This window comes from Scaptodrosophila lebanonensis, unplaced genomic scaffold (assembly GCF_003285725.1).
Source record: "Scaptodrosophila lebanonensis strain 11010-0011.00,11010-0021.00 unplaced genomic scaffold, SlebRS2 tig00000072-arrow-pilon, whole genome shotgun sequence".
In the NCBI taxonomy this organism is placed as follows: domain Eukaryota; kingdom Metazoa; phylum Arthropoda; class Insecta; order Diptera; family Drosophilidae; genus Scaptodrosophila; species Scaptodrosophila lebanonensis.
Window position 1 is genome coordinate 2,205,989 of NW_022060558.1, and position 23,622 is coordinate 2,229,610.

General features: G+C 39.3%; 5 protein-coding genes and 1 long non-coding RNA gene across 11 annotated transcripts; 5 read left to right on the top strand and 1 right to left on the bottom strand.

Moving 5' to 3' along the window:
- Nucleotides 1-206: 206 nt before the first annotated feature.
- Nucleotides 207-1,146, top strand: LOC115625403. Its single transcript, XM_030520441.1, has one exon. It carries the CDS (start codon nt 302-304, stop codon nt 887-889), a length of 588 nt encoding a protein of 195 aa, XP_030376301.1. The 5' UTR covers nt 207-301; the 3' UTR covers nt 890-1,146.
- Nucleotides 1,147-1,737: 591 nt separating this feature from the next.
- Nucleotides 1,738-2,271, top strand: LOC115625559. Its single transcript, XR_003995535.1, has 2 exons — nt 1,738-1,814; nt 1,879-2,271. It is a non-coding gene; the product is annotated as an uncharacterized LOC115625559 (long non-coding RNA).
- Nucleotides 2,272-2,299: 28 nt separating this feature from the next.
- LOC115625604 (tRNA modification GTPase GTPBP3, mitochondrial) lies at nt 2,300-3,990 on the top strand. The gene is made up of 3 exons (XM_030520737.1): nt 2,300-2,475; nt 2,534-2,890; nt 2,945-3,990. Exons 1-3 carry the CDS (start codon nt 2,332-2,334, stop codon nt 3,929-3,931), a joined length of 1,488 nt encoding a protein of 495 aa, XP_030376597.1. The 5' UTR covers nt 2,300-2,331; the 3' UTR covers nt 3,932-3,990.
- Nucleotides 3,991-4,141: 151 nt separating this feature from the next.
- LOC115625601 (C2 domain-containing protein 5) lies at nt 4,142-11,928 on the top strand. Of its 4 annotated transcripts, XM_030520733.1 has the most exons (11): nt 4,143-4,454; nt 4,538-4,839; nt 4,910-5,252; nt 5,643-6,241; nt 6,314-7,366; nt 8,869-9,199; nt 9,347-10,465; nt 10,532-10,619; nt 10,676-11,029; nt 11,085-11,357; nt 11,539-11,928. In XM_030520733.1, exons 1-11 carry the CDS (start codon nt 4,291-4,293, stop codon nt 11,599-11,601), a joined length of 4,689 nt encoding a protein of 1,562 aa, XP_030376593.1. In that variant the 5' UTR covers nt 4,143-4,290; the 3' UTR covers nt 11,602-11,928. The 4 variants fall into 4 exon arrangements, with proteins under 4 accessions (XP_030376594.1, XP_030376593.1, XP_030376592.1 ...); XM_030520734.1 differs by having other exon boundaries at nt 4,142-4,454; nt 5,643-7,366; nt 10,676-10,879; XM_030520732.1 differs by having other exon boundaries at nt 5,643-7,366.
- Nucleotides 11,929-11,957: 29 nt separating this feature from the next.
- Nucleotides 11,958-14,146, bottom strand: LOC115625603 (golgin-84). Its single transcript, XM_030520736.1, has 2 exons — nt 12,675-14,146; nt 11,958-12,483 (listed from the first exon to the last, which is right to left on the bottom strand). Exons 1-2 carry the CDS (start codon nt 14,035-14,037, stop codon nt 12,269-12,271), a joined length of 1,578 nt encoding a protein of 525 aa, XP_030376596.1. The 5' UTR covers nt 14,038-14,146; the 3' UTR covers nt 11,958-12,268.
- Nucleotides 14,147-15,238: 1,092 nt separating this feature from the next.
- Nucleotides 15,239-18,287, top strand: LOC115625128 (RNA-binding protein FUS). Of its 3 annotated transcripts, none has more exons than XM_030520043.1 (6): nt 15,239-15,425; nt 15,484-15,799; nt 15,865-16,504; nt 16,579-16,788; nt 16,854-17,023; nt 17,720-18,287. In XM_030520043.1, the coding sequence occupies exons 2-6, from the start codon at nt 15,487-15,489 to the stop codon at nt 17,767-17,769; spliced, it is 1,383 nt and encodes a 460-aa protein (XP_030375903.1). In that variant the 5' UTR covers nt 15,239-15,425; nt 15,484-15,486; the 3' UTR covers nt 17,770-18,287. The 3 variants fall into 3 exon arrangements, with proteins under 3 accessions (XP_030375903.1, XP_030375902.1, XP_030375904.1); XM_030520044.1 differs by having other exon boundaries at nt 15,240-15,799; nt 15,865-16,260; nt 16,324-16,504; XM_030520042.1 differs by having other exon boundaries at nt 15,239-15,799.
- Nucleotides 18,288-23,622: the final 5,335 nt, after the last annotated feature.

A 23,622-nucleotide genomic window follows, 5' to 3' on the forward strand; every position in this document is an offset into this window, starting at 1 on the left:
ATTCATCATTAGAGCTCGGATAAGGGTGTAACAATGCAGGCCTTTATTACTGTGCAAAAATAGTACACAAAAATCCTGTTAACAAAAATAATTATTTAAGTCAACACAGTCGTTTCGATTTTCATGTCATTACCATATTTCCCAAACATTCATTCCGTTCTATAGCATGTTTTAGAGCTGAGCATTTTTTTTCGGCTAAATTTCCTCAAAAAATTTGTAAAAATCATAAAAAAATCTACTGTGAAAATTAACAACAAAAATTTTTACAATCTTTTTTTGGTTTTCCAGAATACGACAGGCAATGGCTAACATCTTGGGGTGTTCTAAACTAATGATGAGTCGCTGCGTTCAAATGTTGGGCGGTGCGAAACCACGTGTCCAGATGCGTCGCTTCGCCAGAAACTCACGCGGGTCGTTGGTAGTGCGTCCAACTAATCCGCAAGCTGAGCTTGAGCTTGAGAAAAGCAAAGTTTACAAAGACAACAAGCGTCGTTCCATGTGGCAGCAGATTGGCTTTGAGGCTCCCCAACCAGAAAGTACGGAACTGCCACAAAAGCGTTTGGATGACGAACACTACAAGCATAGAGATATTTACGAACGTGAATACCAGAACACGTGGGCCAGTTATCCAGAACCCGAAATAGAACCGCCAAAGATACAAATTGACAATGTTATTCCACCAGTGCAACGTCGACGAAGCAGAGATCGACCAACAACAGCCAAACCCGTTTCAAGCAAGCCCAAAGTGGCGTTTCCGGAGAAGAATCCACACTCTGTTCCACGTAATCGCATTGAAGAAGAAGAATCGGACTACTGCCCTCCTCCAGCAATGAGTAGGCTAAGGCTGATGGACAACGAAGACGGCAGAAGGAGGCAATTTCACTTTTAAGTGTTTAAACAGTACGACAACGTGTCAGGCAATTTGACTTTCCGAACTTAATACCAACTCTTGTATTTTGCGTATGTCTCCGAAAATCAGTGAAGAGGAGCTGGTCTCGGAGAATACTTGGCACTTTTAGTTTGTCGTATATGTCAGAGCTTTAGACTTTTTATATGCTAGTTATATTAACAAGCATTTACATATATATATTGTGGAAATGGAAATTTCAATAGTAATAATTAGCAGTGCCTGCAATACAACACCTAGTAATATTAGTTTTATTGTGGGAATTTGAAATTGGAATAAAATTACACACTCTTTCAAAATCTAATACATGCTGCTACTCTACAGACACGAAGTATACTTAACGGAAATGGTATTCATATCTAAAACGCTAAAAGGAATATTATTAATATAATATAGAATTGCAGAAAATCCACATTGCTGTTATCTTGCGTTTTTCAAAAGCTAAAGCATTTTCGAAAGTAAAATAATAAACAAAATTTTAGCACTATATTTCAATATATTAATTGTATAAACTTAAAATTTATTTGAAAAACTAATCTTTACCACAAACTTGTGTTAAGGTCAACAACGCTCACTATATCGGTTTATTGTTGCTTGAACCTCATATCTGAGAGCAAAACGCTCTGATTCTCGCGCTTGATTTTTTTTTCAGTTGTTTGTTCTGGCCACTTATGTGGATGTGTCAGAAACATAGCCAAAAAGTTAGATGAACACAGGTTGAACATTACATACATATGTATGTATATATAAATGTCGGAACCGTCGGAACAATTGGGTGTTATGCATTCATTTCAACTTAGAAATGTAATTGATAATTATAATTGCGTAAAAATTGATTCCTTACTACGAAATTTATTTCAACAATGTAACCAAATAGAAAATTCTACAGAGCTATGGGCAGCCCTATGTAAGTCGGAAAACCAACTGTCAAAAAATATAAATAACTCATAGTTTTCTAAAAAATCATATAGTTTAAAACAACTTGGACAAATTCTGAATGTCGCCATGGCGTTCACAAATCTAACAAAATTACCGACCTTTAACAAGTTTGTGTGTATGTTCTCTAGCAGAAGAAATAGTCCGATGCCGAAAATACCAGCGTTACCCCTAAAAGGTCCACGAAATTATAAGTACCTTCGTTATTTGAAGCGGAAACTGGAAAAGGATCATAGATCCAATACGCATCGGCCTGTAAGGAGACTACGTAGAAAAATACGAAAACCCAAAAGAAAGGAAGAAAAGCCATTTAAATAGACCAAATTTAAATATTTCGCAGATGGGCAGCACTTTAAACGACTTGGCAGCATTCGCACCCACACAGCTGTTTAATAATCTTCATTAAAATACTCATTTATAGTATCGAATATCATCTGTTTTTCGCAGTTTGTTTTGTGTGGGGGGTGTGGCAGGAACGCTTGTGTGTTATGGCGTTGCTTAAAAGGTTTGCAAATAACTGGAGCAGATTCTTCTGTCGTAGCTATATGAACAGCTCGGGTTGCACAATCTACAGCCTAAGCTCGGGACATATAAAATGCGGGGTCTCTGTAATTCGTGTTTCTGGCCCACAGGTTGGATCTTAGAACATTGTGTTTTTAAATACATATTAATAAAAGCCCAAAATTACAGGCAAAACATGCGCTGCGTGCACTAGTAAACAATGAGGAATATGAGCCAAAACAGAGACTAGCTTATCTAAAGTCGTTTTATCATCCCAGCACAAAGGAAATGATAGACAAAGGCCTGTTGCTATGGTTCCCTGGACCAGCATCTTTTACCGGTGAGGATTCATGTGAGTTCCAAGTGCATGGCTCTCTTGCCGTCATAGCAGCCATGTTGGATGCACTCGGTCAGCTTCCGGGCCTCAGACCAGCGCATCCTGGCGAATTTACAAAACGTGCCTTTTTTGGTGGTAAACTGGATTTGACAGAAGTCGAGGGCTTAGCTGATTTAATACATGCCGAGACCGAGGCACAACGAAAACAGGTAAACTAACTTACATTTTGTATGAATTTTTAGATACAATGGTATTCTCAACAGGCTCTCCTACAAAGCACGGGCTCGCTCAAGCGCTTGTACGACAGCTGGCGAATGCGCATGATACGCTGCGCTGCGCATCTTGAAGCCTACATCGACTTTGCTGAGGAGGAACAAATCGAAGCAGGCGTAATAGTCCAACTAACAAGAGAACTGAAGTCCGTAAAGCGTGAAATACACGAGCATCTGAATGACCAACGGCAAGGCGAACTGCTGCGTGATGGAGTACGCACTGTTATTATTGGAGCACCGAATGTAGGCAAAAGTTCGTTGCTTAACTTGCTTTGCCAGCGGTCTGTGTCTATTGTAACCGAACAGGCGGGCACAACACGTGACATTATTGAGGCAATGCACAACTTTGGTGGCTACCCGGTTATATTTTCCGACACTGCTGGTCTACGCAAACACACAAAAGACACTATCGAACTGGAGGGTATGGCGCGCGCCAAGAAATGCCTGGAACAAGCTGATTTAATATTGCTGCTCACTGATGCAAAAGCCCTTCAGCAGGTGCAAAACGATGCGGATGTGGACAGCTATATAAAAAGTTATCTGGAGGAACTGGACCTTCCCGTCCAGATGTGCAACGGCAAGCGCTTACACCTCATAGCCAATAAGTCGGACACATTATCTAGAGAGGAACTAGAACGTTTGAGTAAAATTAATGCCATGCTCACCATCTCCTGCCAGAAGCAAGATAACATACCTGCCTTTCTAAGTGCACTAGAGTCCATTTTGCAGAAACTATGCGGAACCCCGCGTGCCGAACATCCACGTATAACCCACATGCGTTATCGGCAGCAATTGGTGCGTTGCATTGAACACATTGAGATTTTTCTGCGTGAATATAGTCCAGATGTTTACCCGGACATGGCTATTGCAGCCCAGAAATTACGTCTCGCTGTTCGCTGCATAGAACGAATCACCGGACACGTGCACGTAGAAGACATTCTAGATGTTGTATTTAAAGACTTCTGCATTGGAAAATAATTGAGAATTACAGTTTAGATTACTCTTATTTTTACTGACAATTATTCGCGAGCCAAATAAATTCGTAGGCATATGTGTATAGTACATCTTTCGAAAAATTAACTGAATGAGTAATTTTTAAAACTCGCGAACTGTGCCCTCATTATGCAGCCCTGTAACAGCTGTGACGTCGCACAGCGAATGGCAAATGAACGCGAAGTGGAGGTGGCAAAAGATGGGGCACTGATTTTTGTTTTGCGAGAAGAATAATTTAATAGGTTATTCGACAATAAAGTGAAAGCCCAGATTGTTGTGCATTACAGCCCGTGGTGTGGGTCGTGTGTTGGCAGTGAGTGAGGCGTACAAGCGTCTGCAGCAAGATGCCTGGCAAAGTGGGAGTTAAGATTAAGGCAGCAAGGAACTTGCCTGTGATGGACAAAGCTTGCGACACCACGGATGCGTTTGTTGAGATCAAATTGGGCCCAGTTACTCACAAGACAGATGTCTTTAGAAAAAGCTTAAATCCAACGTGGAACACGGACTGGTACTTATCGCCAGGGCGCACACACTATTGCACTTTATCAAGGTCGCGCCCAATTAATACAAAAACACATTTCTCATACATAGGTTTCGCTTTGAGGTCGACGATGCCGAACTGCAGGACGAGCCGCTGCAAATACGTTTGATGGACTACGATACATATTCGGCGAACGATGCAATTGGAAAGGTTAATATAAGTTTGAATCCTTTGTGCCTGGAGAGCTCTAGTCAGACAGTGCATGGCAAGGGCACCGTGCTCTCCGGCTGGATACCGGTCTTTGATACCATGCATGGCATACGCGGCGAGATTAATGTGATTGTTAAGGTGGATCTGTTCTCGGATGTAAACAAATTTAGGCAAAGCTCATGCGGCATACCATTTTTTCATTGTGAGTGCCGCTGTAATTAGATATTTCTATAAAACAAAAAGCCTAATTATGCTTATATTTGTCTCTGCAGCGCAGTGTGTGCCATTTGGATATCGCGCTCAGGTCATTCACGGCTTTGTCGAGGAGCTTGTTGTCAACGACGATCCCGAATACCAATGGATAGACAAGATACGCACGCCCCGTGCTTCAAACGAGGCGCGTCAGGTCGTTTTTTTAAAGCTGTCGGGGCAAGTTCAGCGCAAGATGGGTCTCAAAGCAATCAATATGGGCGCCAATGCGGTCATTGGTTATACACAATGCTTTGATTTGGAAGGAGATGTGGGCGTTGTGGCACGTGGCGTTGGCACGGCGGTGACACTAATTAAGGACACGAGCAGTCAGCCAACTAGTGCAGACGTAGCGCTTATTGAAGAGTAAGTATATACGATGAGTTATAACTAAGCAAATACATATCCTTTGGTAGTATACTATAGTATGTGTAGGTTCCAATTTAGGTAACTTGAATTGTTAGCCAAACATGTTTCTAAAGCGAATTATTTTCTTCTTTCGAATGTTTTTACCACCCACTTCAAATTACACTCAACGTTCATACGCAACCAAACAAAAATTGTTGTTATAACGCGCATATACGTTGTACAAATATTTCACTTTGGCTGTTTATTGTCGTATCCTATCGTACCGTATCGTTTTCGATGTAATAATTCAACACTCGATCGCTGTTGTGTGCATAACACATTTACGCCATCTAACGAACACTACGAACCCAAAAACATTCCTACCCTATCCTCACTTCATGTGATCAGTGTGGTCAAAAAGTATTTAGATTTCCTCAACTGTGCCGGTGCCAGCAGCAACAGCTTGCCTCTAATTGGACGCACGCCACAGTATCGGCTAAGTATCAATAGGGAGAGTAGCAAAGCAGCAGCGGCGTTGTTCTATTTGGAGAGTGCTAGCAGTGACAATGATGATGTGGAGATTATGCACAATCTCATACGACAAGAAGATGAACGCGGGGAACGTACGCGGGAAAAAAAGTTGCGACATCGAATGCGTCGTTTGACGCTGTCATCACGAAATGTATTTAGCGAAAAATACGCTACGCTTATTCGGCGTATCGAGCCACGAATACCGGAACATGGCACCCACTCATTAAGCAGTATTTTCGGAGGCACCTACGATTTGCGACCACGACGATCGACAAGGAAATCGCGCTTTTCATTAAGCAAAACTACGCCTGCTATTGTGCGCTCCGTAAGTAATGACACTGGCGTGAGGGCGTCACATGGAACCACCATGAATCTATTGGCAGCACCCAGCATGGCAGACTTTCAAGAGAACACACGCTCGGTGCCGAATATAAATGCAGAGCAGCGTCATTTGATACCAGCGGTGGGCTTTGGACGTAAGTCTTCCAGCTCTTCCTACTCCATAGAGACGCAATCGACTTTATCATTAAATGAAACGCTTGACATAGGCCTAGGAACAGAAGTGACGGTCAGTGATAGCGAATCCGAGCTGCATCTTCAATTAGATGCAGATGAAGACAATTTACAGGACAATTGGATAAAGCCGGGTGAAACGCGCAGCTGCGAGCAGAGTCAACAGGATTTGACTCCCAAGCGTAACACCTTAATGCAGGATTTGAAGACATTCTCGCGGCGCTTACAGCAGCTTATACATTTAGCACCCAAGAAGCAGCCGCGCCAGCAGTCTCTGCGTTGCCTGCTTGCCCTGGCGCCGGCACAGAGCAAATCGTATTACTCCTCCCACCCTGAGCTGCCGGTGTGCAGTCAATGGCAATTAAATGATACGCCTAGCTATGATTGTAGCATACGCCGCAGTATTTCGTTTAGCAATTTCACTAGCGCTAGTTATGCAGGACTGGCTGTAGTTCCCTCTGATCAATCGACAGCACCTTCACTAGCTAGCATCACACCTCCAAATACGTTGCTGCTGAATGCGCCAATCCTGCGCATTTGTCCCTCAACGCCCACACCAACTGAATCCGATAAATCACAGTTTTCGCCACTAGCAATTCTAGACGCGCAGGGTGTCATTGATGTTAGTACAGTAACCACCCCTGAAATAACCCAACATGATCCTCAACATGTTGTAAATATCTCTAATAGTACTAACCATAGTAACAACAATAATGAATCATCATTGCTTGCTCCATGCTATTCTGTTTCGCCATTTGCCATACAACAACAAAAACGTCAAAATAGATCCAATACCGAGCTACAAGCGCATGAGCTACCAGTAACAGTGGCGGCCCTAAACGCGAACGTTGCAGCAGCAACAACAACCACGGCAACAGACAGCAGTCCCAGCTTGAAGCGTTTCGCTTCACCAGCAGGCAGCAGTCGATTGAAGCTAACGCCCAGCCCATCCAAGAGCGGAATATCGGCTACAAATGCGGACAGCGCGTCAACATCGACCACATCGACGGCTACCACAATGATTCCCAAAGAACTTGGCGAGATATGTCGTCGCTCGTCGGACTCTGATTTGAGTGTGACCCCAAAAGGTATGTAAAAACCATAGCATAGACTTACCATTAGGCTTACCATTTAGGCTTAAACCCGAATTGGACTTGAAAGGTTAAGATCAAACCCTTATACTAAGTATGTCACTACTGCCCTTGTGAAATGGTGTGTCCAGTCTCTACCTCTCTCTCCCAATCTTTTTCTCTAAATATATATGTATATATATGTATGTGTGTTTTGTGAAATCGCAAAACTTTTCTAACGTTCTCTCTTTGTGCCCTGTTGCTGCTCTTGCAATCGCCAACAAATGTAGCGTTTACATACCATCGCAAGCGTAAGTAGTTGCCGCCAACCTCTGTCCAACAATCTCGATGTAATGTGTGTCTCTATGTGTGTGTATGTATGTGTGTTGTTGGGTGTGTTAGCAGCCAGTGCCAGTATCACCCGATCCGTGACCCTTCGTCTAGCAACGTCAATGAGTAAAAACCAAATGGAGTGAAAAACAAACTCGAAAAGGCTTTAAAATGGTGGCTACCTTAACATAATCCCTTGCTACAACTATTGAGGTAGTCGTCGGCCTTCACAATTGTAACCAATCAATCATGCGATGAGATTATATTTTCCACTCTATATGCTTTATACTGACTGGCGGGTTCTATATGTCCTTTCTCTAAGTATTTCTACAAAGTTTTATTCCACGCGTGTACCAGAAAGAGAATTTTTAGAGAGATCAACAAATTACATTTCCGTCCCCAATTGAGAATATTAATTTACTTGATAAGGGAAATATAAAATAATGGAAACATTGCAATTTATGAAAAAGGAATTTCAGAAAGCAGACAAGAATATGTTCCAGAAAATATGCATTACGTCTCTCTGATACACGAACCGCTTAATATAAGATTTTCTTTTCTCTTTCACTGTATCTCTATCTTGATGTACTTGATACTTCTTCTAAGTATTTCTACAAAGTTTTATTCCACGCGTGTATCAGAAAGAGAATTTTTAGAGATATCAACAAATTACATTTCTGTCCCCAATAGAGAATAGTAATTTACTTGATAAGGGAAATATAAAATAATGGAAACATTGCAATTTATGAAAAAGGAATTTCAGAAAGCAGACTAGTATATGTTCCAGAAAATATGCTTTACGTCTCTCTGATACACGAACCGCTTAATATATGATTTTCTTTTCTCTTTCACTGTATCTCTATCTTGATGTGATCATAAGCCTTCTTCACATTCTCCAACGCTTTCCTTAAATATATAAATGTATTTGCATAATTTCTTTAATTGTCGCATGAGCCACATAACCAAGGACTATAACTTAAGAAGATATTCTACAATCAAACAATACCATTATTGCTTGAAGATCCCGAAATACAAAATCATGATACATACTATATGTACACCTCTCTAAACTTATAATGAAATTCTATCCAAATACTTTTCGCTGTAAATATAATTCCTCTGTTAAAATCCGTGACCCAGCATATACTGATAGTAGCTATGTAGCTAAAACACAATGCTTCTATTCACAGGCAACTCGATTTGTGTGGCCAGCGAACGTCTAGTGGCTGCCACAGCCATGATGCGTCTGACTCAACCAGCAGTGGGCAATAAGGCCACAGATAGTTTGGACATGTTGGAGTATCCATTTCTGACAATGACGAAGTACCCCACAGGCTTTATACTCCATCTAGGTGCTACTGTAGCAGCACGTTCTGTCAAATTGCTAGAACGTGTTCCAAATCCTGATGAACCCGAAGTTCGCGACTCATGGTGGACTGAGCTTCGTATGGAAATACGCTCCCATGCTCGTTCCTTAGGCTGCAATGTAGTTTTAGGATATGCAGAGACAACAACTATATCGTAAGTACTTAATTTTAAGAGCTATCAAACATCACAAATCATAATCATAGTGATGCTTTTATAAAGTGAATAAACACTTTCAATCTAGGCAAGTAAGCCTCTTAAGCTAACATCTTATAATCCCTCATTGGCAATCCTCCGTTGCAGCGATGATGTGTGTGTTTTGTCGGCCACAGGGACAGCTGCAGTTATAAATATGGTATTTAATCGATCAGTATCACAAACAGATATATTCACCATATCGAAGGCATCCAATAATGTGGCCGTCATGTCCAATTCGCTAGAAGAGCGCGAGGCTAGCGTAAGTACAAGCTGTGCCGGTGCTTCTGGAGATGCCGGGAGTAAAGATAATGGCTCTATCGGCACGGGCAATAATTCAAGTGGTAAGCGGTATGGCCTGCCTCTAAATGCCCCACGGCACGCATGCGCTATTTGCCATATACCCTACAATTTAAGCTCCGTGCCCTTCAATGTGAAGATGAAAAAATGCGCAGTTTGTCGCAAAGGACGTGTACCAGATGTTTTGTTGGCCACGCTTGAAGTGCCAGAATACCTGCAAGTTACCGGACGCGGTTGTTTTATGCAGGCGCAGGTGGTGCGAGCCAAGCGTGATCTTCGTGCCGAACTCAATGCCAAAGAGATATCCGATGGCTTACCATTTTTGGAATACGAACTTCATCGTGTACTCATCAACAAACTGAAAGCAAAGGGAATGAATGCAATATTTGGTCTGCGCACGCAGGTGGCTATTGGCGAGCGCATGATAGCTTTGATAGCTACGGGCACTGCGCTGTTTTTAAGCGCCCTACCCGTACCTCAAGTTCCAAAAATTGTCGCAGGTAATTCCTGGACTGACAAGCAAAAGCTCAACGAGCTGCAAAAGAAGCTGCAAGAGACATTTGAACGGAATCAGGAAATCTATCAGCTCAAGAGCATGGATCCAGACGCGACCACAGGTGGCAGTATCGTGGTGGACAAGCAATCAGATACCGATGATTCAGATGATGAAGAGATGAATGAAATCGATTTAAATTGCGGCAATAAAGAACTGTGCGTGCTGGAAGTTGATGACATAGAAGATTTGGAAATCATATCGTTGCTGATGGAACCATATCCGCCCGAGGGCTTCCATGTGGTCAACACTCAACAGGTGCCGGGAATGGTAGATATGGAAGCAGTCAAGAATTTGCAAATGTTTACGCAGGTTTGGCGTGCGCGTCTTGAGGTGGGCCAAAGCATCAATGGTTTTCCGAAACATTTTCAACGGTAAGCCCTTACAAATATTAATTTATTAGTGTCGATGATCTTTAATTAATCTTTCGTCTCTTGCAGCTTACTACAAACAATTTACTTCAAGCTGCGCACCATGATACCATGTGCCATATGCGATCTACGCTTCCGACTCGATTTGCCCGAAACCGTAAGTTAAGAAAACATTGTCATTATTCACTAATTGATTTATTATTCCAATAATAGGATCAAATACAATTGCTGGTCACAGGCATGGCCATGGGTCTAACTGATGCCAATAAAATGAAATATCGACGCAAGCCGGCACAGCAAAACGGCGTCAATGAGACAGCACAAGCGATGCATACAACGCAGTCACAGACCGAGCTAAATGGCAAACGAATGTTGCAGGAGGAGGATTACATTTTCCCACTGGACGAGGATCAAATGGTAGATACACCCACGCCTACAAGCACCGCTATACCGCCTTTTGGCTTGAGCTCCTTTAAGATACGTAAAAGTTCGCCATCTCGCCTGAGCAATTTGGCAGCACCCTCCGTCAAACCGCTTAATGTTAACGCCGCACCTCGCAATCGCTATGTAAGATAATCCATCGCATATTTAACTCATGCTTATAATGCTCGATTTGTTACAGTTTCCACTACGCGATCGCTATGGAGTGGACTTGACGCCGCTCAACTTTATACCCGGCGCTCGCATTGAAAAGTATTTGGGCAATTTGAACTTCTTCTTCATTAGGGAGAGCACCTCCATACGAGAAATTGGCGGCATTAGCGGTTTTGTGCATGGTTTTATCACCGAACTTTTAGCAGTGGTTCGCGCGCATATTGCTTCATTGGGTGGTAACGCTATGGTGTCTTTCTATATGACGGAGTTAATATTGTTTGATAACCAGCATAAAAATCAAGTAAGTAACTTAATCAGCTGCTCTGTATATACATATTTCTAAAAGTTTCGTATCACAATATATGAAAAGCAAATTCGATTTTGATTAACTATAAAGGGTTGATTGTATTTTTGATTGTTAAATTTATAGAACATTTTTAAATTAATATAATTATGTATGTATGTATTTTTGTACACTACAGGGTCAGTGCCTGATTAGCATCGGCGGCGATGCGGTCTATGTGTCTTACTACGCTGACGACTGATATAAACGTTTGCGGGGCATCTAGCGTTTATTCTATGCGAATCGTCCCAAAAGCCTCTGCTACTGAAGAAGGCGTATTAAATGAGCTCTCTGCTCCAACTTGAAATCAATTAGACTTCCCAACTACTGGCTGGCTCCAAGGATATGGGGACTCAGCAATTAATTGCCAATGCTCTCTAATTGCATGACTAACGTGTACTTAATGCGCTTGTTACGTACTTAATGTTTTTAGTTGCGCGTGTGCTTATATACTTACATACCTAAACACACAGCCATACACCCCTAATTATGTACGTGTAAACTAAATGCAATACTTATACTGTGACTTCAACTTTCTACAAGTAGCAGATCGTTAACTTTTGAGTAGGAAGTAAAATGCCGTTTTATTGATTGTTTTCTTTAAGTTTAAAATTAGAATTAGCCGATTTTTCTTCAACGTAGTTTGTACATAGTTGATGTTTATTTAACTTACCAAATATACAATTTTTTATAAACGAATTTGCAATTACAACAATTGACTTCACAATATTTACATGTGTATATTATACAATACAATAATGTTTATTGTACAAATGTATATGTATACCATTCGACAACACAAAATGCAACCCACAATATCTGCAAATAAATACACAATTGCTCAAATTGAGAAGAAAGATGATTCCCTTTTAATTTGGGGTCGTTGAGAGCAGCACAAACATGACCCATAGATGTAGTAGTGCTACATACATAATAACGCTTATCCGCATTAATGGATAGCGGCGCAGAAAAGCGCCGAGACGTATGCCAGCCGAGTCTAAGGAGGAATAGGCACGCTTTACCCGACGCGCCACGCGATTGTCAAAGGGGCTTGGATGCATCAGAAGCGGAAATTGCGACTTGGCTGTAAGAAAAAATAATTTATATGGTTTAGTCATGGATTAGTCAAGGTTTACTGGCTGCAGCCCAAATATTTTTCCTTCGATACACATAGAACATACCCCAGAAAATTCTATGCTAAATGGACACAAGTAGTTCGGAATTCAAGATTCTTTGCTATCCATTTTCAAAATGGGTCTAATTTATTTTGCTTACCATCATCTGTGCTGTTTGAGAGCAGGGCATTACGTGCCCCACCACGCTGACTCTCCAGTTCATTCAAGTGGATAGATTGCTGTAATTGCATCTGTGTTTTTTCATATTGCAACCTCAATGCGTTGCGCTCCGCTGTGATCCGTTCCAGTGTGCTCTGACGCTCGACCAACGACTCAGTCAATGCTTTTAAACGTTTTTCATAGTCATTTTTGTCGGTATTGAAGCCGTCGATCGAGAGACGGATGTTTTGTTGCTGACGCAACTGCTGCAATTGTTGTTCCTTTTCCTGCAAACGCGTGGCAGACGCTGCCATATGATTGCTGAGCTGTTGACGCAGCGAATTTAGCTCCTGGGTTAAAACGCGCTGCTCAGATTCCGTAGTCAGATTGTGTTCACGGACCGACCGGAGCTCCTTGGTCAGGGTTTCTTCGCGGTGGCGTGCTGTGCTCAACTCCAACTCACGTTGCCTTTCCAACTCCATGTAATTTTCCATTTGCAAGCGTAGTTTCTGTTGCTCCTCGTTGGAATGATGTAGCTCTTGTTTTAGTGCATCATGTTCGATTTGAAGAAAACGAGTTTCGCTATCCTTGGCTGTCAGTTGTGTGCCCTGTTCGATTGGATTGCCCTTTAGTTCAGCTATCAACGTGTCCTTTGCTTGTAGGGCACGTTGTGCCTTGGCTCGATATTCCTGTAGCTCCAGACGCTGCTGTTCCGTCTCTTTAGTTTGCATTTGCAGCTTGTGGGCCGTGTTGAGGTACTCCTGCTGCAACTTGGCGAGATTCGTCTCCAGCTCTGATATGGAGTGCACATAAGCCAAGCCAGCTGTCTGCGCTTCATTCAACTCCTGCACAGCTTTGTCTCGTTCCTGTGACAAGCTCTGCGACAGTACCTCCAATTCTTGTACATGTTGTTTTAGCGAAAAGTTCTCTGTGTCTTGGTTCATTTCGCCGAGTCGTTGGTGCAGCTCATCACGCTCAGCTGTGATTTCATTTAAGGCTATCTTGAAGGCCGCCAACTCCTGTGTGTCCATGTTGTTGGTAAATGTGCCCAGTGACGTGGAAAAGCTTGCTGAAGTAGGCAACGTTTTGCGCATTTCCATAGTTTCAAGTTGGCCAACACCTCCGTATTCGCTATTGGCGCTGGACGCACTATTGCCTCCAATGGAGGTGGACATGGACATTGATGTGCTGGCGCGTTTTGCAGGCGAAAATGAAGACTTTAATGACTGTGTGCTGCTTGTAAGGCTTTTCTTCATAGAGTCCAAAGAATTTGGTTCAATTTGGAGCGCTGTTGCAGCATTTTGGTCGATCTTATTCAATATATTTTCTGCCCTGTCCGCGAGTCCGGTAATCCATGACGACATTTCAATGGGTGTGCACTAGCAGCTGTAATATCAACTATAATTTGGTTCGTAAATGTAACTAACATCGAAATGTATTAGCATGTCAGCAAAACAAAAGGTTTGCAAAACACTAGAGTTGCCACCAATAAGAAAGCTGGACAACAGTTCAATTTAATGAATTAAAAAAATGTATTTATGCATTAAATCACTAATCATTGATTTAGGTACATATACAAATATGTCTAGATTGATTTATTGCAATAAATGTCTAAGTTGGAAGCTTTCGTCAGTGTACTTAAAATTAAAAAATTAAAAATGTTAACGTATAATAAAAAGCGCCTATTGGTAATCTGGCAGTTTTAAAGAAAAACACATCTCTAATGTGCACCTGCAATGTGCCTATCGATGAAATGATGTTGCCCGAAATCTGTCCATGAATTAGGGATGTAAATCGAAGGGAAAACATCGATGTTGATGTACATCGATGTCTCGCTATAAAAAATCGATGCATGGTCGATGCATCGCAAAAAAACATCGATGCATCGATGTTTTAAAAAATTAACTTTCCATAGAAAAAAAGCTATTATTAGGGAGCTAACCAGCAGAGAAGCTTGAAATAAAAAGTGTTTATATATCAAAAGAGACTGTCATAGCATTTTACTTAATGTTGTTAATCAAAATAGTACTCGTAATATTGACTTTTGATGAACTTGTATGGCTTACTTAAAAAAACTTATTATAACAGTTTTTAAAATAACGACGCGTTGCAGCTACACCTCTTAGGCATATTAAGTGTGACATTACATACGAAAAAAAGAAGATCAAATACTTAACAACCTAAAATTTATATTATAAAATACACATTTTAACGAAAACATCAAATAATTTATGATATAAATATACATACCATTTTCGGTAAACCACACAAAGAAATGTGACCGTCAAACAAAACATGAATAATGTTCGATGTTTGGACAAACATCGATGGATCGACGATGCATCGTTAGCAAAAAAAACATCGGAAAACATCGATGCATCGTGGTAAAAACATCGTCGATGCTCGATACATCGATGTTTTTTTACATCCCTACCATGAATTAGTTAATAGTTTTATAGGACTGCCAACCCTACATTAAAATCAATATTTGCCGCCATATTTGTACACTCGCACATCGATAAGCTACACTACTTCCATCACTAGAATTTTCTTCGCTTGGAAAAAATCAATTCACCGACGCTTTGGAAATAAGGGATTTAGTTTGATTGTGAATATAAAAATGCTTTGCTGAATACAAAATATATTACAATTCATTGAAAAGTGTGTTCAGTACGTTGGCGCATATAAATGCAGAGGTAGCAAGGGTTCGCATTGTATGTTATAAACGTTAAAACCGAAGCGGCGTTCGTGTGTGAGTGTGTATCCTAGTATTGTGTGTGTGAAATAACCTATCTAGCAGTACTATTTAGAGCATGGAAGGAGCAGCACAAGTAGCTACCCCACCAGTTGGGGGGCCACGTGGTGGCTTTCGTGGTCGAGGTGCCGGCGGGCCGATGCGCGGGGGTTTTGATCGCGGGCGTGGACGTGGTGTTGGTCGCGGACATTTTATGGGCGGCATGCGAGGTGGAATGGGCGGTGGGCCACCAATGCAGGGCATGATGCAAGGACCACCTCGTGGTATGCGCCCCAGAGGGGGTCCGGGTGGTTTTCAAAGTCGCGGTGGCTTTCAGCCTCGTGGCGCACCTATGGGGATGAGAGGTGGACGGCCGCCTATGTATCAGCAGCGTAAGTGATATCATTGTAGGTATATTTAAAAATTACACTATATATCAATTCGCCCGCGAAAATAGCACCCAAACAACACACAGGTGCTGAAAACAACAAGACCGTTTCACCTGTTCCGACAACAACAACTACTAGCGAGCAGCAAGTCAGTGAGGTAACCGGTGAAGAGACCACAGACGCAGGAAGCTCGGTAATCGCGGCGCCCGGCACTACTGCTACAACAACAGCCAGTAACTCGCAAGTAAATAATAACGGTGGACCACCGCCGTACATACGTGGTCGTGGACGTGGCGGACTATATGGCGGACGAGGACGCGGCGGCTACAATGCTCACATTAATGGCAGCGGCGGTAATGGAATGTATGGTGGCCCACATCATGGAAGCTCAATGGGTGGACCTGGGGGCGATCACAACCAGATGAGACGTGGAGCACCTCGCGGACGTGGCGGCTATAATCAAGGTATGAGTCGGCCACCCATGCATCAGGCACATAATGTCAATACACAAATTGCACCGGTACCAGCTATGAAACGTGGCGCACCGGGCGGTCCAGGTCCAAAGCGTGGACGCTACGATGGTGGACCCTATGGCCAACGTCCGATGACACCGAAGTACCACACAGCACCACAACATATGGGCGCAGGAGGGCTGCCCCCGCAATCATCTTATGGCTCACCTTCAAGTCACCATGCCCCGGCTCAGAGGTATGGATAAAGAAATATTTTATTATATATCACACACATATGTACATTTGCTTGTCATTTGACACCCACTGCAGTCATCATGGCTATCAAACGCATGACCAGTCGCAGCAAGTTGATCCCTACGCACATACCGGGTACAGTACACCAGCTGCCCAGCAAAGTTACAATGGTTATGGTCAGAGCACCGGCTATGCAGCACATACAACCCAAACCAGTGCTCCGGCAAACAGCAGCTATGCCACCCATGGCACAGAATACGATCAGAGCCAGTATCAAGGCTACAAGTGGGTCTTAACCAGAGGCGGAAAAATCCTCTATACGAATAACTTGAATTTTTGTCATTCAACAGCTCAACGGGATATGCCACTCAGCAGGATACCCGCTATCAGTCTTATAGTCAGGACTACAGCCAGCAATATGGTTCAACAGCTGTTGACTACAACGCAACTGGACAGGCAGACTATAGCCAGCATGGACAGCAGAGTGGAAGCTATGATGAACGTGCCTATACAGGCTATGGTAAGTCACATAATCTCATTGACTGTCCAAATGGTTTCGTAATTACGTTAAGATTAGAAAGTGGGGTTAATCATCTTTTGTTTTATAGTAAACGAAATATAGTTAAATATTCCATTGCAGTGCAATTATTACTTCGTCAGTAATTTCGCTCATTTTCTATATATTTAACGTACATTGTATTAAAAGTTATTACGTAAACTGTTATATATTTTTGAACTATTTATATTTATCTTAAGTGGGCTATATAATTCCAATTTTATTTATGTACCTTGTACCCAAACGGTAGAAATTGCGTTGACTTGTCTTAAATATTTTACTTAGGCCGTACTCTCATAATAATTTATTTTTACCCCATGTGTAAAATCTAAAGTGAGTTATCGCCATAAGCAATTCTTTGCTGATTTCGTTCAATTCTGTACTGCACACATAAGCATGAACACAAACCCCTTTCTAAAATATAAATAACTAGTATTAATTATAATTATTATATCTTATGTAATCCAAAATTTATGTAAACTTCAAAAATCTATAATTTTAATGTGAATACGGCATTCCAAATAGTCGACACATGCTTATTTTTAACATTATTAATAAGTCTCACGAAATTTATTTGCAACATTTCGCGCAGATATTTTTATGATAAACGTACGTAAAAAGCTTCCAAAACTTATGTAATTTTATTTCCTTGCCTCGTAGATTCTCAGGCGTATCCGCAGAGCTATTCGAATGCGGCTGCTTATTACTAAAGTGTCGCCATCTACACACAAGATGATAACAAGAGTAAAGAACGCTGCGCGTGCTTCAATCGTTTAAAGTTTGCATGCCAACAGAAATGAAGGGAAACGAGAAGTAAATTGTATGTGTAATACAGAAAATGGCTTGCTAACCCAAAAACACAAGAGAAAAACACAGACACACCCACATAAACTAAATAATACAATTAAATTTAAGCATAAAGTTCTCTTTTTTCTAGTAAATAAGCTGAAATCGTGTTGCTACGTATTTTCCCCCACCCTATCCAAACCTCTGTTTTCGTTCTGTCCTTCCTTACCTTTCGCTCAAAACTGACATTGCCTGTGTTTTAATGTTTTGTTAGATGACAAAGGGAGTCTACACTGCATTGTACTCCAGCAAAGAATGATTATGTAAATTTCTTTTATATTTTTTACACACATTTATTTTTCAACTGTGACCAAAGTCATCATAAATACTGTACACATTTTGATGAAAATAATAAATGTATAATGTAATTCATGCCAGATTATATACATGAATGCGATGTATAAACTTTAGTTGATAAGCAAAAAAAAAAAAAAAAAAAAACAGAATTCACACTCTCTTCAAAGGAATGAATCATTTTGTTAATGAATATCTGAAAAAGGAACCATTAATTTATAATTTCAAAACATTGTAAATTTCTACTCTTCTGTGGCATGAACTAATTTTTTCTTTTGTTTTCCTACCCTACTACTATAGCAGCAATTTAATTAACATTAACTTATATAAATTAAGCATAAAATCAAGATTACACAAAGATCTATTAGCAAAAAGAAAAACAACCATAAATATTATCCAAGTCAATAAAATAATGTTCAAAAATGTGTGTAATGCATTAAATTTATTTGAACTCAAAAATTATTATTTAAAATATTTTGTTTAAAATCAAAAGTAGTACAAAGCAACTACATAATTAAGCCAAACGCAAACAAAATGAGTGCAACACAAAAGACTGAACATTTTTATGAAGCAGCAGCCACTAAAGCGAAAGAAACTTAAGCAAAATGATGCAACACCCAAGCTTAAATTTACAAAAGTTAAAAGCTATACGAATTATTTAAAAGCTAAATCCAAACAAGACAAGTGCAAAAGTACCTGAAAAACTTAAAAAGAAAAACCAAACAAACAAAATTACGCCAAAAATGTCCACGATACTCTTTATTTAGACAAGTTTAAAAACCAAACTCGCGAGCGAACAAATTGTTGACAGGCAAAAACAATAAGAACGAAGAAGACATGAATACAAAGCAACGAACTTTTTTTAAAAAAAAAAAAAAAAGAAAAAAAAGCTGTAACATTTAAAACAAATACCAAACCAGCTAAAGACTGAAAATTGAAACAATACGAAAAATACATTCAAATAAGAATGTTGGTAAGTTAAGTTGATTGGTAAAAGTAAATTACTACTGCAATTATTACATTACCCGAATACTCAACATGCTAGAGAATTAATTATAAACATCTAAAGAAGTCAATATTTATCCGTTTTGTCCGATTTCTAAGTTATTTTATTAACAATTTATTTGCTTAAAAACATGTAAATGAATTTATAATTGCACAGCTGTTGAGTTTTCTGATCAAAACTGCGTGCAATCCACGCATTTATTACAACAAATTCACGTAGCATTTAGTTATTTTTTTACAGGAATGAGATATGAGAAAGCTAAGTTAACAAATTGAAAACGTTTTAAACGTTTAGCAAGTGTGAAGGAAACGCACTGAAATGGATTTAAGAAATGCTGGTAATATCAAAAACCAAGTAAACCACACGAAAATAGACATAAATATAAATACATATATACAATTTTAATTTAAATTGTTGCACTTTTATGTTATTTACATTTTTATTTTATGTACAAACATATTTTATTAAAATTTTCAAAAAGCAAATATGAATATGAAGCATTGAAAATGCAAGCCTAAAAAATTGATTAACCCTTTATTAAAAATAATGCGGATTCTAAAGAACTGAAAAGTACAAGCATTTAAAATATAATCGCATTGTATAACAAACAGAACTTTGAAAAATCTAATAATAAGAGTAATTTCATATTTCGAAGTTCAGGACCATATTTTGAAACGATAGTAGATTTCTTGCTTATCGCCCCTCGTGTACATTATTTATTTACAAAAAGTCAAAAACCGTAATACAATAGTTATTTAGATTTGACAATCAATCAACAACAGACCTAAAATTTGATATGGGTATTGTTCTATGCTCTCTGACGTTTTTTGAAATGAAATTATTATGCTATCACCACAAGGAAATATTATTGATCTCACTTGAATACGAACATTGACAATTGTACTATTTAAAGAATGAAAAGGCCGAAATGCCTTCAAAATATCTGAAATAAGTAATAAAAAAAACAAACTTTAAGAACCAAAAGTGATATGCCAAAAAAATAATAACTTTTGTTATTTATTTATTTTATTTTATGCTTTTGCAGTTTAAAAAAGTTTATACAGACTTATAAGCAAACAAATTTTTTCATCCTTTTAAGTCAATATTCATTTACGTTGTATAATTTGTTACATTTGTTTATTTTCTATGATAATTTTGATAATAAAAATCGAAAGCAATATGCTCTGAATGCAACTCGTAAATAAAACTCTTTTACAGCCCAAACAAAATGCCACCTACAAACCGACTAAATGAATTTATTTGGATACGAATAATTCTATGTTCTAATACAAAAGGCATGTGACAATATATTATACACCTTAATCGATTAGGATTTTAAAAAAATATACAACTTAACAAATATAAAATGCAAATTTCGTAACTATCATTTCGATTAATTGATTTTCTATCCACACTTATCAAATTATATCCTCAAAATTTAGGAAGAATATTATATTTTCTACATTTTGTGCTCCATGTTGCAGTTTTGATTCTCCGCTGAAACAATAAGAAAAATAAGAATATATCAATAGGGTTATACTGAATATAAATGTTGTTCGAAACAAAATTAAGAGCGTTTTCTAAATCTTTCGTTTGAGTTTTTGAGTACTTTTCTGCATTCAACATGTTTCATGGATATTTTAAAAATATATAAAATGAAAAATGAGAATATTGAACCAGTTTTTTTTTTATACAGAGCTATCTTTTGGAAATTCTAAAAACTAAACGAATAATGTTAATGTCGAAACGTGTACGAAACATTTTGGGGAGAATTAACGGATAATTAAAATAAAAAACTCTATTTTGAAAGAATTATTCGAATAAATCTTGTTAATTTCCTTATCAGTGAAAAATTAATACAAAGGTCATCTACATAGGTCTGCCTGTCCGTTCAAAAATTGTTCAAGTCGCCGGAGCTATCGTTATACTAACCAATAGTGAGACAAAATTTAAGGCATGCTTTCCGAATTTTAATTATAGCTATTCAATAATCTCTGTCGAGATAGCCCCAAATCAGCATATTTATAGATAGGCCAGAACCATAGTTATACCAGGGGTCTACCAAAAAGTTCTTAAATTTCAAATATACATTTAACATAACATTTATCAGTGCTGATTCGCATATATATTGTTCGCATATATGTATTTCAAATGACCGCTTTAAGTAATTAATGGGAAATTTTGCAAAAAAAAATTACAATTAACATTGCAAAGCACACATTTACATAAATTTGATATTAAAATTAAATGTTTTTATTCATCTTCGCAGCTCTACGAATGACAATAAGACTTTAATTTTAGCTCAGACCCCTTCGCAAATTTGCGTCTTGTATATAAAAGAGAAGCTACAAAAATATGACTTATAACAAATTGTAACTCACATTCTAAAATTGAAATAATAAAACACGCAATATTTATCATTAATTTGCAGCTAAGTAATTTTTATGCATTATTATTGTGGAACTATGCGGTTATGCGCGCCACGCGAGGTCGGCTGGTAAAATCGGTACAGATACATTTCTGTCTTGACCGGTGAATAATGGAAGCCAACAGGGAGAATTGAACTCCTATAAATCACCCCAATCTACGGTTGAATAGTATATGTATGCCTAGAAATGCATGGAGGAGGGGATGTCGACATTTAGATTCCAATTATCGTTTCCATCGTTCCGCGTCTGCTCTCCTTTAAATCTAATTGATCTATATTTTCAAATATGTGATATGTAGATGCCACTGCCTTCGATCTTTCAAACAGGGACGATGTGAGGCTCAATCCATGCAGACTCAAAGAGAAGCTTATACTACATACATAGTGACAAATATTTCGCTATTCAAACAAATTCTTTGAGGAAGAGCTAAATGAATCTTCTCGCAAGGATATTTCCTATCGGGTGTTATGTACCCCTAAGACAGAACGAATATTCTGCAAAGGCTCAATTCAACTTTGGTCTCTCAAGGAGTAAACCCCATGGGATCAATCGCTGGAAAGTGGAATATTACGAAGCTCTAATGCTCCACCGAAAATACGAGACCTTCGGGAAGTAAGCGACCAAAAGCCAGAGAGAACCTACATTACATGCAATGAATATCTTATGGGACTCCAATGAGTCACCACCGACTCAGGTCCAACAGCTTATCAAGTCCTGAAGTAGCAGCCATACCCAGCTCACCATACGATCTACGGACAGCAGTGACGTCAATAAACGTAAATAAACGCTGTCTAAACAAGTAAAGAAGCTAAAGTCGGGTGTCCCGACTTTGAAATACTCTGTACATATGTTTACAATAATCAAAGTAAATAAAAACAAGAAAGGAATGCTAAAGTCGAGCAGGCTCAACTCTTAAATACCCTGTATACGAAAAAGTAATTAAATTAATTAATTAATTTAATTTAATTAATTAACTAAATTAATTTAATTAATTAACTAAATATTAACTAATTAAATATAAAATATTCCATGCATGCATACATACATTTACATCAGAATCGTGCCTTATGCGTGTTTGTGTACTTGTACATATGTATGTATGTGTGCATTGGGCCTGGTTATATGGCTATAACTTTCTTTCCGATCATTCTATCATAATAAAACTTGGTATACGAATATATAATTACTAACATAATGTGACTACCAAATTTTAGTTCCAAGAATTATGGGAGTTATAGAAAATCGGTAATAGGGGGGGAGTGGGGAAGTGGATCAGAAAAAATGAACAAACTCGTCCTTTCTCGGTCTCAGGAGAATCTGTATACCAAGTTTGGTTATTCTAGCTCTTATACTTTCGGAGATCCTTGCGTTCATACAGACAGACAGACGGTTATGGCTATATCGACTCGGCTTGTCATGCTGATCAAGAATATATATACTTTGTGGGGTCCACCAAACCTCCTTCTGTGTGTTCCATGTGCACTCGCACAAAACTAATATACCCATGTACCCTTTGGGTACAGGGTATAAAAATTAAGAAAATAAAAAAAATTCAATGATCGATTTTACCTTTCTCGGTATTCGCACTCACGTAAAGAGTGGATAATTGCACATTTACATAGCAATTGCGTCTGTGTGAGTGTATGCATGCCTATGCGCATCTATTCGTGTCTGTGTAAGCATTTTCGCAGTCAACCAAACAGCAACATCAACAACAGCCGCGGGCAGCGCTTGAGCAGCGCTGCAGCAGCAAATATGTATATTTATGGCTATAACTTCTTGGTAAATCGGTCTATCATAGTGAAACTTTGCATACGAACACATAATAACTAACTGGGGGTATTTGCAATTTGAGTTCGAAATTCCAAGAATTACGGGAGTTAGAAAAAATCGCATTTGCGGTGGAGAGGGGGGAGGGAGGGAAATTCAAAAATATAAATTTTCTGCGTATTCACACAAGGCAGCTTGGTGTTCTTAGGTCTTATGGT